The 16,759-nt window shown below is 37.0% G+C and overlaps 2 protein-coding genes across 8 annotated transcripts in view; both read left to right on the forward strand.

The window, feature by feature from the left end:
• Positions 1 to 2,481: 2,481 nt before the first annotated feature.
• The window catches only part of LOC100264257 (uncharacterized), a 67,078-nt gene continuing 52,800 nt past the window's right edge, over positions 2,482 to 16,759 (forward strand). For 4 of the 7 annotated variants that reach the window (XR_009464901.1, XR_009464899.1, XR_009464903.1 and 1 more), the window contains exons 1-3: positions 2,482 to 4,339; positions 4,574 to 4,870; positions 13,609 to 13,980. Coding sequence is in view for 1 of the 7 variants with exons in the window: in XM_010664663.3 (XP_010662965.1) it covers positions 2,568 to 4,339; positions 4,574 to 4,607 (1,806 nt within the window). In the remaining 6 variants the exon portion in view is untranslated. Of the gene's footprint in view, positions 4,448 to 4,573; positions 5,000 to 13,608; positions 13,981 to 16,759 lie in introns of those variants that run through there. The other 3 variants (XR_009464900.1, XR_787976.3, XM_010664663.3) reach the window with 3 other exon arrangements.
• Positions 8,918 to 10,470, forward strand: LOC132254750 (uncharacterized). Its single transcript, XM_059741101.1, has 3 exons — positions 8,918 to 9,542; positions 9,615 to 9,832; positions 9,940 to 10,470. Exons 1-3 carry the CDS (start codon positions 8,918 to 8,920, stop codon positions 10,468 to 10,470), a joined length of 1,374 nt encoding a protein of 457 aa, XP_059597084.1.

Consider the following 16,759-nt stretch of genomic DNA (forward strand, 5'->3'; position numbering starts at 1 on the left):
CATACTGAGACATGACAGATTGCACAGATAAATTCCACAAAGATGTCTCTATATCATAGGCGTCTGCAGAGAAAGAGGAAGACCCCATCATGTGTCACTCATTGAGGATTGTTTTTTAGTTTTTGTATTTATTTTCATTTGCATTATATTGTTAACTTTTTTTTTATTATGAACAAATTATTATATATTTAAATGAAAATATGATAAATTTTAAACTTAAATTGAAATTATATATATATACCACTTACATATAACAATCTAACAATCTAAAAAATTGGTTTTAGGTTTAAATTTAAACTAATTATATTTATAGCTAATTAGTTACAACAACACTATATTGATATAGAAAAAATAATGCATTAAAAAAAATTTACAATCTAAACCTCCAATCAAAATAATTCTTAAAAAATTGAACATTCGCATGATTTAAAATTTGAACTTAAAAAATTGGTTTTAGGTTTAAATTTAAAGTTATGATCACCAACTACTATTTTGACTATTTTAAAAAGAAATTTAAAAATTGTGATTACCAATTACAGTTTTGTGATGTGAATACCCACATGAATAAGACACACATTACATTGAAAATTATTTTGAGAATAAAATTAATTTATGAATTTTTTGTTTTAAAAAAATCTTTTTTGCCCAAAACTCCCGTTAGTACCTAATAAGGAACATTTTTCTTATTCTCAATGAATTTACAAAAATATTCCAAAAGCATTTTCATCTATTTACCAAAACAGTTAAACTAAATAGTGAATTGATTGAAAAAACAAAGGTATTTTCTTTCTACAATTCTATATTTTAAGAAGTGGAAAAACAAATTCTATTAGGTTGGCATTTTAAGTTTAAAATTTTAAGCCTTTCCATTCCATTTCGATCCCATTTTGAAAGGAAAAAAATGGAAAAAAATATATTTTTGTTGTATTTAATTAATTTTCCAATCATTTACCCACTTGAAGTCATATTATATTTTGAACAAATGCATAATTGGCTTTAATTTTTGCACAAAGTCACAAAATAATATAATATTCTTCGTTATGAGGGTATAAAATAGTATATTTATATTGAGTATAGTGCCAAATATTTTAATAAAATTAAACAAAAATATTTTTATATCAAATTAAAGACATCAATTATTTAATTTCATATATTACTATTCTTTAAATAATGAGATCAATTGAAGTTAAATATTTTTATTAAACCACTCACATATTTTTAGTCAATATAAAATCAAAATAATATAATATTTTTATTTAAAAAAATTAAAGTTAAATATTTTAAATCAAGCAACATAGTTTTATATATATAATTTTAAAATTAAAGTTAAAGTGGTGGTTAGTGACTACGGCTTTGACTATTTTTAAAGTAGTTAAAGATGTAGTCACCAACTACGATTTTAGAATTAAAGTTAAAGCCATAGTTGGTGACTACTACTTTGACTACTTTTAAAAATAGTTAAAGCCGTAGTCACCAACTACGGTTTTAAACTTAAAATTAAAATCGTGCTTGATAACTACGATTTTGATCTTTTTAAAAAAATAAAATTGTAGTCACCAACTATGGTTTTATGATGTGACAATTTACGTGATACAAATGTATTAAATTGGACATTATTTTAGAAATCAGTTTACTTTATGAATTTTTTTTATTTAAAATGTTGCATTTTGGGTCAATGCTCGGAGAATTATCTTATTGAACATCTTTTCACCCATTTGAATATTGACCATAGAATCAAATCCATCATGTGGACATCTTATAAAGAAGTAGAGATCTATACCAAGTGTAACTTTCAAGTTCACAAGGTCTGTTTGTGCAAAGCATGAATATAGTAACATAAGCATGCATCTAATATCGTATATTGTATGTAACTTTCAAATTATACATATAAATAGAGTTAAATTGTATATTATTTTTTTAAGATCTTTTAGTTGTAATTTAAATTATATTTTTTATTTATTTTTATCAACAAAATAATAAATTTTATTCAATTTTAATGCTAATAAATAAGAAAATTTCAAATGTTGAACTATTATATAGTTTTCTTTCAATAAACACAAAAAAATTATATATCATTTTTGACCTAAGGATGGATTACATCATTTTATATATTTATCATATTTATATATCTTCTATACATAATCATCTAATGGTTGTCGTCAGTGTTGGTTGTGGTGCGGTCAATACCCTAATGTTTGGTTACTTATGAAGAGTTCTAAGGGCTTCGGTTCTAATTTTTTTTTTCTTTGATATATAATTATTACAATTTAATATGATAGAAAAGCCAGGTAAAAAATAGAAATTAATTTTGAAAAGTAATTTGTACTATGTATATATATTTTTTGTTTCTACTATTTTGGAACATTTCTTAATTTCATAGCATTAAACAATTTTGATTATTTTCTATTTTTTAAAACATGTTTCCAAAATTTGAATCATGAGCATGACTTTGAATTAGAAATTTAAAAAGGCGGAGCCAAACAAGGCTTAAAGGTCCGAAACATTTCAGACCATATAACTCCCTTAACCTGGCTTTTCGTCTGTAGAGACCTTCCAAGTTCCAAAAAATGGAGCGAGAAAAAGCCCTAACGCTTAAAGCTGTGGCAGAGGAAAAGTACAAGCAATCGAAACTCAAGTCCGCGCTAAAATACGCTAGGAAGGCGCTGCGCCTCTCTCCTGACCTCGACGGTGTCTCCGAGATGATCACCGCCTTCAAGATCCTCAGAGTGGGCGGGAAGCGCTCCGGCGCCGGCGACTCTCCGGACTGGTACAAGATCCTCCAGGTCGAGCCCTTCTCTCATATCAACTCTATCAAGAAGCAGTACAAGAAGCTTGCCCTTGTTTTGCACCCCGACAAGAACCCCTTTGTTGCCTCCGAGGAGGCCTTCAAACTCATTGGCGAAGCCTTTCGATGCCTCTCTGATAAGATTCGCCGGAAGGAGTATGACCTTAAGCTTCGCATCGCGATGCAGTCCGCTGCCGCCGGAGATGGCGGTGGTGGTGCGACGGAGACGTTTTGGACGGCGTGTTCGACGTGCAGGTTGTTGCATCAGTTCGAGAGGAAGTACATTGGGCAGAATTTAATGTGCCCTAGCTGTAAGAAGAGCTTCTTGGCTTTGGAGGTGGAGAACCAAAACAACGAGGTTTTGGCGAGTAAGGAGAGCGGGAGCAGGGTTGGGAGGTTGAGAAATGTGCGTTCTGTTCGGAAAATGATGAGCAGTGATGTTGAAACGACCGCTGGTAAATCTAAAAACGCGGATTTGAATACAGAAAATGTTCGGAAGCCAAGAACTGTGGGTTCAAAGAGGAAAATGAGCAGTGTTAATGAGGTTTTGGAGAGGTCGAAGGTAAGGAGAGAAATGACTTTGGCGGAAATGCAAATGGAAGCCAAACGAAAGGCGCAGGAGGAGAAGAAGAAGGAGAAGTTAAAGGAGGAACAAGAGAAAGAGAAGAAAAAGAGGAATGAGGTGAAAGAGAAAGAGAAAGAGAAAGAGAAGGAGGTGCAGGACAAAGTGAAAGAGAGCCGCAGCAGGACCAAAAGTGGTGGGGGTTTAGAAATTCAGAAACGCAGGGCTTCAAAGGGTGACGGTTTAGAACTTGAGAGGCGAGGGGCGTGGAAGAGTGGGGATTTTGAAATAATGACAGTAGAAGATTCGGATTTTTATGATTTTGATAAAGATAGAGTGGAGAGGAGTTTCAAGAAAGGGCAAGTCTGGGCAATTTATGATGATGATGATGGAATGCCAAGGCATTATGGTTTAATTGATGAAGTTGTGTCAGTAAATCCTTTTCAGATGAAGATGAGTTGGTTGGATCTTCAGGACAATGGAGATGAGGGGTTGATTTTTTGGGAGAAATTGGGGTTTCATGTATCTTGTGGGAGGTTTAAGGTTGCTAAGAAGACTCTTATAAATTCTGTGAATTTCTTTTCTCATGTTGTGGATTGTGAAAGGGCAGCCCGGGAAGTTTATAGAATTTATCCGAAAAAGGGGTCTGTGTGGGCACTTTATAATCAAGAGGCTTTGGGTACAGAAGAAAGAAACTCGGGTAGCAACAAACGATGCTATGACATAGTTGTGTTTTTAACGAGTTACAGTGAGATGTATGGCTTAAGCATGGCATATCTTGAGAAGGTTGAGGGGTTTAAGACGGTATTTAAGAGACAGGAGATTGGGTGTCGTGCTATTAGATGGCTTGAGAAGGATGATATTCGGATGTTTTCGCATCAGATTCCTGCGAGGAAGCTTTGTGAGGAGGAATCCTTAGATCCTTCAAAAGACTATTGGGAACTTGATCCTGCTTCGCTACCTTCGGATTTGCTTACTATTGGATGGCAGAGGTAAATTTCTGGTTGGGGAATTCTGGAGTGCTGTGTATACAATTTCCTTTATAGTCTATGGGTTCAAGGTGGAATATCTTCTCATTGTATGTCGAATCCTCTCTTAAGGTAATTATGGATTTGGTCACTCTGAGTTTGTTGTCTATCAGAGTATTGCTCTATTTTTACTATTACTATTATTATTATTATTATTGCTCTATTTTTACTATTACTATTATTATTATTATTGTATAGCAAGCAACTTGGGAAGAGACTACCGATGCCATGATGCAGTTGAGTTTCTAACAAGTTATAGTGGGATGCATGAATGGTTTAAGCATGACATATCTTGAGAAGTTTGAGGGGTTTAAGAGACAGGAGATTGGGTGTTGTGCTATTAGATGGATTGAGGAAGATGATGTTTTGATGTTTCTCACATCAGATTCCTGCGAGGAAGCTTTGTGGGGAGGGATCCTTGGACCCTTCACAAGACTATTGGGAACTCGATCCTGCTTTGCCTTCTTCGGATTTGCTTACTATTGGATGGTAGAGGTAAATTTCTGGTTGGGGAATTCTGGAGTGCCATGTATAGAATTTCTTTTATAGTCTATGGGTTCAAGGTGGAATAATTTCTCAATGTATGTCAAATACTCTCTTAAAAGTAATTTTGTGTTTTGATTACTTTGAGTTTCTCGCCCTTGGGAGTATTGCTCTATTATTACTATTATTTATTTTTGTATAGCATGCCCTCTTTGGGATTCTTATAGAGTGGGATAAATGTAACTATGAAATAAGGGTATAAAAATGATAAATTGAAGAGACTTGTTGAAAGATACACTTCAATTGTAGCATATACGTGCCTGGGAATAACGATATGGGGTACACATGTATGATAAATAGAGTAAATGCATGTATGTTGTCATGCCTGCATGGTATACACATATACAATGCACTCTGGAAATCAGTGGGCATACAAGTGGACTCATTTGCTTTTGCATTGGCCATATGGTCACATGTATGTGATGACATGAGCCATTGTACTGGTGCTGTAAATGTTATGCATTACTCATGGTGTTGTGAAAGTATTCAAGTATAATATTGTTATGGCTATTAGCATAAAGTATAAACCTGACACACATCAAGCTTTTGGTTGCCTCAACATTATTGAAAATTTTACATGATCCAGATGTGATTTATTTTGGATTTTGCCAAACTAACAGAAGGCACAATGCAGAAATCATGCAAAATGTAGTAGTAGGATATTGCTGCAATTTAGCCTCTCAGTTCTTGTATTGGTATGGTGTGAACTTGCATTTATCTAAATGGAAATCACGTGTGTTTAATTTGCCACTGAAGAGTATGTTGCCATAGCCTTGTCATACTAATGATATGTCTGAATGGCAACTGGAATTGTAAAGCATTTAGTATGTCCCTGTTGTTGAGCTTCATTATTTCTTGAGCTATAAGCATTCAAATTATATTCCATGGAAAGCTCATGGGGGATGTCAAATGATGAAATTGGGCAATTATAGTCAATGGGCCTAGCAACCCAACTTCATGGGGCAATCACAAAATGGGTCGATTGGGAGTTTACTTAGAATTTTAAATATAGATTTGATTAATAAAATGAAATAATGGCTTTTCAAGAAACAAAATATATATTGAAATAATGGCTTTTCAGGAAACAAAATATATATCGTTTGTTTCTTTTATAAGGAAAAGAATATATTTGTTTCCTTCCTTCTCAAATAAGGGTTTTGTCTATATGTTCCCATGGATATGGCTATATATTGACTTAGATTCTTTTGATTTTAGTATTCATAGTAGTGTCCATTGTGAGATATGAATTCCAGACTAGCAGGATTTATAGATGGAAATAGACATGCGGCAGTGATATGAGACCAGATGGATATGCTTATATGGAAAATCTTGAAAAAGGAATGACTGGAAAACAGGAACTCATAAACTTGTTTTCTATGTACAGGGGTCATAGAGTAGTAGCTCAGGTGCATGCATGATATCACTTCTCTCATCTTTTACAATGAAGCTCACCTTCCTGGATTTTATAATATTTTTCTAGCTTAATAATGGAATAATGTGATACTATCTTCCTGGGCGGATTGTGTTTTTCTTGTTTGGATAAAATGAAGGAAGTTCCTAGGGGTGGAAGAGTTTGGTTTGCTGTGGAGTCAAAATCTTTTGAGATTTTGATTGATGAAGTAGGTGGTAAGTTGAGAGGGTGCATTTGGGAGAGACATAAAGGAATAACATCTTGGATCAGATTTGGGGATGTAAGTCTCTGTAGGTTGCTGGCTGGAATTGAGACTTGTTGCAAAGGTAGAGATGAAAAAGGCTGGTCCCATGCTTGGGAGGAGGAGGGAAGGAAGTACAGGCTGGAGAGTCGTTCAAATGAGGTGGGAAGATTTCTCCTTTGCTCTGTTCGTGATTTAGAGGCAAAACGTTTTTGCTTAATTTTTCTAGAAAAGGGAAGGGGATGTTTGGAGGGTGGAATATTTTGGCAGAGAAGTTGAGAGAGGCAAGAGTAGTTCCCATTGGAGGCTTGAAGACTTCTCTGTATAGTGAGGTGCAAAAGAAGGAAAAGGAACTAGAACCAAGGACCTATGTGGATGTAGCAAAATAAAGAACGGGTAGATTAGGAGATAAGGTCTGGTTGGAGTTGGGAAGGAGAGTGAAGCTAGAAAGACTTGAACTGTTGGATCGCTGTTTAGTGGGTAGATGGGAAAATGGTGTGAATCCATCCCTCGAGTTGGATTATCTGAAACATTGGGCGGGTCAAGCTTGGCTCCTCAAAGGAAAATTGAACATAGTTGTTTTGGGAGGAGGGCTTTTGCTCTTTGAGTTTGAATGTTTAAGTGAAGCCGAGCTTGTTTTGTTGAGAGGGAAGAGAAGGGTGAAAGACAATGTATTATTTATGGAAAAATGGCATCCGAAGGTGGGGTGTTTTTGTAATGAAGCCAAGGCTAACGAGGCTTGGGTGAGAGTGGTGGGTCTTCCCCTTCATCTATGGAGCCGAGAGGTGTTTAAATTGATTGGGGATGGCTGTGGTGGTCTCATTGTAGTGGATGAAAAAACGGATTTTATGGCTGATTTGCAATGGGCTAGATTGTTGGTGAAGGTGGTAGGAAGGGATTTTCCTACCTCCGTCCAGCTGGTGGAGGGATCGGGGTGTTTTTCAGTCCAGCTGTGGTGGGAAATCCTGCCATGGTTTTCTCAGGTGGTGCCGGTGGGAAGCGTGCGCGGGAAGGGTGATACAGAGGTTGAAGATGAAGTAGGGAGTGGGTCAGGTGCTGTGTGTAGAGGAAGCGTGTTGGAGAAGGAGGCGTAGCTTGTGGCACAGGCGGGAGTTCAGAGTGAGCCGCCCTGTGGAAGCTCCTTAAAAGGAGCTACAGTCTTCTCTCCTGATCCCGCTGCAAGGGGGCATGGTTTGGAGGCGACTAATGGAGAGGATAGGCTAGGGAATAGGGGTCAGGGAGTAGGTAAAGTGGTCAAAGGGGGTGGTGTTGGGTTGGGGCCAGTCGTTACTAAAGTTGGGCCTGATTCTAGGGAGGCCCAGATTAGAAGCGGGTTCGGGGGGGAAAGAAATAGTCCAGCCTGTGAGGTAGCCTAGGTGTTTGGGCCGGTGGATGCAAGGCCCATTATCTTAAAAGGTTGGCAGATGGGTTGTGAGGAGAGGCCCTTTTATATCAAGGGCTTGCTGGTGGGCTGGGAGGGTATGGCCGAGATGGGCTGTGGACTTGCGATAGAGGGGATAAAAGGAGTTAGGGCTCACTCTCTCTCTGATGAAGCGGAAATGGAAGCTAGGGCTATAGAGGAGGCTTCGCGGGCTGGTGTTAGAGATGACGCGGGGGTCGCCTGCTGTCACGGAGGGAATTGGAGGGTTTCAGAGGCTTTTCCGATGAAGTCTAGGTCGCTAATAACCGACGAAGCGCTGACAGCCGAGGCATCCAGGTACGAGCCATATCTCGTTGAGGATGGGGGGGTTCGGGATTTCTTCTCTTCTACTCCTTCTTCCGGGTGTGATCGGGCTTTGGTGGTGAGGGGCCCTTCGGGATTGGATGAGACTGTTGATGGTGTTGGGTATCAAGCCCCGTTGTGCGTAGTGTTGAAGGATGGCAGCCTGTGGGTGATGGACTCGGTGGAGGAAAAGTCCAAGGGTAATATGTCGGATGCTGTTGAGGAGATGCAAGAAAGGGCGAATCTTGGGAATAAGTGGGATGAAAGTAGTTTGGTGGAATTCAGTAAGTCGTTGGGGTTCTCGACTGAAGGCGTTGAAGGGAAAATCCTAAAATTGCTGCTAAGATTGAAAACCAGAAGAGATCAAGGCAAGAAAAAGGGAACTCTAGGATTAACTAGGTTTGATCGGGAAGTAAAAAAGTTAGAATGTTCGATTAATTACGATGGAGAGAGCAGAAAGAAAGGGTCGGACAGAAGAGGAGGGGACAGAGCTTTGTGTATTAAATGAAGATAAAAATTTTATCATGGAATGTTCGAGGGGTGAATGACAGAAATAAGAGGAAACTAATTAAAGCCTTAATTAGATCCCAAAATGTGGATTTAGTTTGCCTTCAGGAGACTAAAATGACTGAGATGTCTTTAGGGGTGGGGAGATTTTTGGAGTGGGGAGCTTTGGATGCCAGGGGTGCAGTTGGAGGGGTGGTAGTATTCTGGGATAATAGGGTGTTAGAGCTGATGGGAATGGAAGTGGGTATTTTTTCCATTTCTTGTCGTTTTAAGAATGTTGAAGATGGATTCAGATGGACTGTCTCAGGAGTGTATGGTCCTACGTTGAGAAGATACAGAGAATTATTTTGGGAAGAATTAGGGGCCATCTGTGGGCTTTGGAATGATCCATGGTGTGTTGGAGGAGATTTTAATATGATCAAGTTTTCGAATGAGCGCAGAAGAGGAGGCAGAGTGTCTTCTTCAATGAGAAGATTCTCGGAGGTGATTGATGATCTGGAGTTGAGGGACCTCCCTCTTCAGGGGGGCCCGTTTACCTGGAGTGGAGGGTTGAACAGTCAAACCATGTCAAGAATTGATCGTTTTTTGGTGACGGAGGACTCGGAGGGCTACTTTAATGAGGTGGTGCAGAGTACTCTTCCTAGGCCAGTGTCGGATCATTTTCCCATCCTATTGGATGGGGGAGGGGTGAGGAGGGGGCCTATCCCCTTTCGGTTTGAAAATATGTGGCTTAAGGAGGAGGGTTTTAAGGATTTGCTGAAGGGGTGGTGGTAAGGTTTAAGATTCAGTGGTTCATTCAGTTTCATCCTTGTAGAGAAATTGAAGGCCTTGAAGGTCATCTTAAAATCTTGGAACAAGGATGTTTTTGGGAAGGTGGGAGTGAATAAGAGACTGGCCTTGGACAAAGTGGATTTCTGGGATAATCAGGAGAAGAGGCGTATATTATCTATGGAGGAGTTGGAAGCTAGAAAGGAAGCAAAAGGGGATTTTGAAAAATGGGTTCTCATGGAGGCAAAAATCAAGAGAAGTGTGGTTGAAGGAGGGAGACAAAAATACTGGTTTCTTTCATAAGATGGCCAACTCCCACAGAAGGAAAAATTGATTGTCTAAGATAAAGGTTAATGGAACCTGGTTAACAGAGGAGCAGGAAATTAGGGGGAGGGAGGAGAGGGGGGGGGGGGGGGGGGGGGAGGATTGATGGTGAGGAGGCAGCTAGGTTGGAGGAGGCCTTTACAGAGGAAGAGGTCTTCTCTGCCCTCTCAGATGTGAATGGGGACAAGGCTCCTGGTCCAGACAGGTTATCTCTCAGCTTTTGGCAATTTAGTTGGGATTTTGTAAAAGAAGAGGTTATGGGCTTTTTGAAGGAATTCCATGAGTATGGCAGATTCGTAAGGAGTCTAAACTCGACTTTCCTGGTCCTTATCCCTAAAAAGGCGGGTGCGGAGGATCTTAGGGATTTTAGACCGATAAGTTTGGTAGGGGGGTTGTATAAAATGTTGGCAAAAGTGTTAGCTAATAGGCTTAAGAAGGTCGTGGGAAAGGTGGTGTTTTCAGCGCAAAATGCATTCGTTGAAGGAAGACAGATTCTTGATGCTGCCCTAATTGCCAATGAGGCAATAGACTCGATGTTGAAAAGAAATGAGAGCGGGGTGTTTTGCATCTGGATATAGAGAAGACTTACGATCACCTAAATTGGAATTTCTTGTTGTCGATATTGCAAAGAATGGGTTTCGGGGAGAAGTGGACTGGTTGGATATCTTGGTGCATTTCCACAGCAACATTTTCGGTTTTAATCAATGGTACTCTAGCGGGTTTCTTCAACAGTTCAAGGGGTTTGCGTCAGGGGGATCCACTTTCTCTCTATCTTTTTGTGATTGGGATGGAGGCCTTTAGTAGGCTTATTCTTAGGGCTGTGAGAGGGGGGCTTCTTTCAGGCTGCAGGATAAAAGGAAGAAAAGGAGACGGGGCTTTCGTATCTCATTTGATAATGAGGAGCTTTCGATGCATAGGTTGAAAAATTCTCTTGTTTGTAATCTTTGGTTGTGGACTAAGTCGGTTGTAAATGATGGTCCTCTCTCTTTACTCAGTTTCTTTGATTGGCTAGGCGCTAGGTGAGGGTTGGTATTGTATTTCCGCTTCTTTTTGTGCCCTTGGGCGCCTCTTGTATACTCCCTGTATGCTTTTGGGCCTGCCTCAAGGGGCCCTTTTCTAATATATGTTTTTTGTGTTTGCCAATCAAAAAAAAAAAAAAACTTGTTTTCTATGTAATTATATTATTGTTGTTGATGAGCATAATTTTGACTTACAATTGCATCACTTGGAAGAATAAACTCAACATTGTCCTATTGCCTTTGAGCTTTGTCAGGGATTGTTACCAAGTGAAATTCTTTAGATAAGATATCTAGATGTGTTGGTTTTTTCCTATTAAGGCTTTTGAAGGAAAGTTAATACCAGGTTGTTGTGACATCTGCATTGTTAGCTGTTTTTTGATAATCTGGCTTAAGGAAAATAATATGATTTTTAAGGATAGATGAAAACTAGTTGATGGGATGTGGGTCAGTATCTCTTGACATTTCTTACTGTTTCTACCACCTAAGAGTTTGCTGGCACTTCTATCAGTTCTATTTTTATGGAAGAAGGTTTGTTTAGCCACTCAGAGGCGGGGGTGGGGGGGCAGGGTGTCTGTGTTGTAGTGGACTCATCTCCTATGGGCTGCCTAAAGCTGGCTTTAGGGGATGGTCCTTGGAGAGTCTGGGTCAAGTGGATTCAGAGGCTTATTCAAAGATCATGGGGCTCAGTTACCAGCTTTTTATTTGTATTGGATTGACCAACTTGGCTGAGCTCTTTACTAGAAGGTATGATAAATGGATTTGTGATATTACTGAAGGACATGGTTCCCCTTGTGTGGAAGTTGAGATTAGCTAATTAGAAATGCAAAAATAGTTTAAGAGGGGTGATTCCTCTTTTGTTGAACTTGCTAGGGATTCCTTCCCACCTCAGCTTACTTGGGGCTAGGTTTTTTCTGTGGTTTTGTCTTGTTAGTTATTCCTTGGTGACTTTTTCTACTTTCCTTTCCTTTACTCTTGTATAAAGGATCTCTAATCCTTATATGTAATTTTTCATTTTCATTCCAATGATGTTTTTGTTTTCTATAAACAAATATAATATATCTAATTTTATTACTCACACTACTAGCATCAATCATCTCTTATTATTGGTTTACCTTCAAAACTATGTTCTTTTTCTATATTTGATGCTGGATTTTAAAATGGCCAGCACCATACTTCTTGGGTTATAGAAGGAGATGAAAAGAATAAAAGATGGTTGAAAAAAAAGGAAAAAGAAGAAAAGAAGTCCTTGGTAATCACACCTAGGATTTGCGAAGCAATCACACTTAGGGAGAAATCTAATACACCCTCAAATGCAGCATAATAGGTGTTGAAACTCGTTTTAAAATTCGCTTCCTTCACTTTGAAAGACCATATAGATACATATAGACTCTTATGATCCTTCTCTGAGAGGATAACTTTTCTAATTCTTTGCCTGCCCTTGCAAAAATAAGAATAGGTATAGGAAAGGAATATTATTTAGAAACTAAAAGAAATGCAAACTTTTCTAATATAATAATAAGACTAAAAGAAATAGAAACTTGAAATTCACAAGTGAACTCCACTTCATCTGTAACTGAACTTCAATATGAAGTGTAAGTTTAGAACTGTGTTTTGAATGCTTTTTTGCCTCAAACTATGCCCTCGGTTTGCATAGATCTTTTCTGTGGATGCAAGTGCTGAAGTTTATTTCTGAAGGGCAAAATTTATTATAGGATTTATAAATAATGGGCCTTTTTCTTGGTTTTTTGTCCAGCAAAGTAACTAGTAAATTGAAAAGGAAAAAAGAAAGAATAATAATATAACATTATTAACATACACTTTGATTCTATATCATAGAAATGGAAATGGTCCTTGTGATTGTTGTTGCTTTAATAAGAAGCGCATTTTTTTTTTTCAAATTGGATAAAACTCTTCTATATCTATAATTCATTGGAACAAGAAACAGTTGGGCTATGGCTTCTACTTTTTGCTAGAAAGTGAGACAATGATTCCAAAGAGGCTTTTCAGGATTATGAAATTTACATTAAGGTCCTGTTTGAATTGACTTTTAAGAAGTCAAAAGATTTTTATTTATTTATTTATTTATTTTTATTTTAAAGTTCAATATGAGCTTCTATATTTATTTAGCTAATTTTGTTTAAAGAGTTTACTACTTAAAAAAGAGCTTAATATTGAAGTCAAGAAAATGTTAATAGAAAAAAATATATAGAAGTCAGGAAAATGATGCTTCCTGTATAAGCTCTATTTTGGTTTATGCAAAAAGTTCTTTCATGTTTAATGAAACTTTTATAATACCAATATTACCCTTTAAAAATTATGACTTTGATTTGGTTTCAGCTTCTAGCTAAAGTAAAAAACTGGAAGCTATCCCAGATGGACTCTAGATAGAAAAAGCTTTCAGAATAAGCTAGAAAAGGCTTGCTTGAGAAGCAACCTTGTTCTTTACTTCTGTATTAATCTCTTTTGGAAGCCAAAAAAGTTTCTTTAAAATCATACAAACACAAATAACAGCTCTTATAAAATAGATCTATGTTGTACTTCATTTTCAGGCGTTTGAGTGAAATAAAACTTGATTTATGTTTACTTTTAGGGATACATGAAACTGTACCGCATGTTTGGTGTCTTGTTTGACAATGATATGCAGATTGCAATAGCCTATTTATTCGGTATTTATGATGCATTGCATTTAACTTGTAGAAATTGCCATTTTGGCTCATAAGATTCCTTGTTGAAGACCAATGAGGACTGAATTTTTAGAGCAAATGTTATAATCTGAAGATTGAAGAGGTTAGGGATATTTTTCCCACCTGTTGGAGCTTTTGAAATTGAGATGTGATGCTGTGGTGGTCCTTTTATTTTTGGAGGCATGATGGATTTTCGATATCACTAGTTTCTGTGGGTGGGGTTGTTACTAGGGACCATGGTCTGTTAGACTAATAGGAGTCTTGGGCTGCCAAGCACAAATGTACAGGTTCCAGAAGCAGGAGCAGTCACTTCATTCAGAAATGCCTGTTAGGACTCTACCCACCTCACCCTTCTCAAGACTCTGCTTGATGAGACCAACACCAGGTAATGAGCCTTTTTTTTGGTATGTTTGATATTCTTGAAGTCAATTTGTGGATTGGGAGGACGCATGTTGCAGTCATGCCATGCTCTTTATTGTGTCCTTTCACAGTGTCACTTTTATTCAGAATACAATCCCAAGTTTAATTGATTGTGTATAGCAGCTCTTGTGTCTGGTCATAAGCATTGAGATATTCTTTCTGAGCTGTTTATGTGATCCTTACATTTTTTCTTTCTATAAATCAGTATGATTGATTTTCTTACTCATTCTTACATATTGCTTGTTGAAGCTTACTGAGGAAGAATGAGAAGCCCAAATCTCACTAAAATGGAAAATGTGAAGTAAAGCATGCATTTTGCTGTTGAATGTTATGGGAGAATACTATTTCCTTTATAACCTACTAGTCAACCATGCAGATTTTCTCTGCTGTGAGATCTCTGTGATATGTTACCAAAATTTGCACTTGTTAAAGATTCAGAAAAATATGGTGCCCAGGATGTGTATAGATAATGTGGGTATGGTTGCTTAATAGTAGTGGAATTGGAACATGCAGTCTCTCTTTTGTGGTTATGATATGGTGGCTGGCTTAGAATAGGGATGATAGTGATTACAATTATTTAGTGCTGTTGCTAGTGAGGTTAAAATTTTGATATTTAAGTTTTGAAGCATCCAACTCTTAAACTGGAATCATTGTTCTCAGTCATCATATGCAGGACATATACTTCACATGGAAAGTGCTACAGTGGTATAACCTACTACCAGATGGCCCCCATTTAACTATCTTTGCTAGCAATAATCCTTTCTCTGCATAATGGGTGATCTTTTAGTCTTTTTTAGGCACTTTTATTAATATTATCTGGATTTTCCTATTAATAAAAACTCTCTTGCTCGTCAAAGTAAACACTTGCTTTTGACATGACAATCTAAAGCTAAATGTTTCAAGATCATCTTATCATGCTAGTTTTATTCTCTTAGTAGGGACCTATTAATTGTCAGGTGTTAAGTCACTGGTTTCTATGGGCATATAGGAGAAAATGCTTAACAGTCCTTGGACCTTTGTATTAAGACTTCAATTACAACTGTGTAATTCACTTGAAAATGAGATGGAAACAAGTATACTTCCCAGAAATTATTCGATGTTTCAGGGAACATGTTCAGATCATGTGATAGTCATCACTCCTTTGACATTAATGATCCTTTTACATGGTAATCTCCTAAGTATGTCCTCTATAGTTGTACATTCTGCACAATTTTACCTTGTCGGCTGTTTAGATTTGACACTGAAGAGGTTAGGTATGCTAGGGTATAGTTGTATTTCCAATGAGCAGGGAGATCCAGGATTGAGGCTTGTAGATTCAAGCTGACATTTTATAGGCAATAGAATGGTTTTGTGGTATTAGACAACTTGCAAAGACATTTGGTTTTCACTCCAGATTCCTCCAAGAAAGCTGTTTGGGGCTGTGGCAATGGACCCATCCAAAGTGTTGAAGCTTGATCCAACTTCACTGTCTCGATAGTTCCTATATTATTTGGCTGGAGGAGATGATGTTTGTACTTGGAAACCTGATGTTCAATGTGCATCATGGTTCAAAGTCATGTTATCGATTGCTGATTTGGCAGGTCCTGTGGCATATTGGTCTTGGTATATTGGATTGCTATTAGATGATACACATAATATGCTTGTTAAAAAGTTCAAAACATTCTAAAACGAACAATTTTAGAAAAATAATTATAATTAGATGAACTCCATAAATTAATAAAATAAACATTTATCATGTTTGTTATTATCTAAATAGTTATAAAATCACACATTTGAATTAGTTTGTGATAATATTAAGAATAAAAAATCCAACATCTCCATACTCATTTTTACAACTAATACCAAATTTTGATGATTGGTATATCTTGAAAATAAAAAATGAAAATGATAAAAAGGTGATTGGTAAAAATAATTATTTGAAAATAAATTAGTTTGAATTTCTTGTTCCTACTCATGCATTGAGGCATCTTTTCTTGATCGATGAGGGAAATCTCTAAGATATGTAGAGATTATCTATTTTTTTCCTTCCATTTTCATTTAGATTTGAATTATGATTCTAAGTCATCCTGCAAGTTGGACGAGTCAAGTGATTCATGGTTGAGTTGGAACCGAGTTCTTGCTAAACTGGATAATACCAACCTGCGTATTGGACTCATTGCAACCACGACCATGACGGATACAACTCTGCTGATGCTTTGAAACATGATGCACATTCTTTCTTTTTATCTTTGGATTCAAAAAATGAACTTATTCCTAATTACCTTAATTAGCCCTTGCAGTAATTGCGAGTCTTTTGTTTTTGGTTTTTCTTGAAAATTTAAAATTCTATATATCAAATGGGGATATTGCTATGAAAATTAGTTGATGAGATTTCCATGTGAGCATCTCATATTTGGTTTTCTTTATATTGTAGAATAAAAGAAAGTAGGCACACTAAATCTTTCATTATGAGATGGATTTTGTACTTATTTGGGTTTCTTAATTGTTTTGAGATTTGATCAATGCAAGAAATTGTTTTCATGCAACTGTGGCCACTCTGATAGCTTAAAACTGCAGAATATCATCCACATTTTACATAAGTTTTATGTAGGACACATTTTATGTAAACTTGGTCACTTTGAGCTTGTTCAAATATTTATGATTATATGGTACAAAATTCTTCTTTTACTAAATTACAAGAATTTTTTAATCTATGGCAAAATTGATTAATTGGTCCTTGACTAATATATTAAAATTGTTCGTAA

This window comes from Vitis vinifera, chromosome 2, assembly GCF_030704535.1.
Source record: "Vitis vinifera cultivar Pinot Noir 40024 chromosome 2, ASM3070453v1".
Classification (NCBI taxonomy): domain Eukaryota; kingdom Viridiplantae; phylum Streptophyta; class Magnoliopsida; order Vitales; family Vitaceae; genus Vitis; species Vitis vinifera.

Excerpts from the sequence above, each read along its gene's own strand:
- LOC132254750 (XM_059741101.1), top strand. The coding sequence starts at position 8,918 with ATGACTGAGATGTCTTTAGGGGTGGGGAGATTTTTGGAGTGGGGAGCT. Across the intron at positions 9,543-9,614 it reads TATGTGGCTTAAGGAGGAGG|AGAAATTGAAGGCCTTGAAG; the intron begins GTTTTAAGGATT and ends TCATCCTTGTAG. Across the intron at positions 9,833-9,939 it reads CAAAAATCAAGAGAAGTGTG|AGGAGCAGGAAATTAGGGGG; the intron begins GTTGAAGGAGGG and ends CCTGGTTAACAG.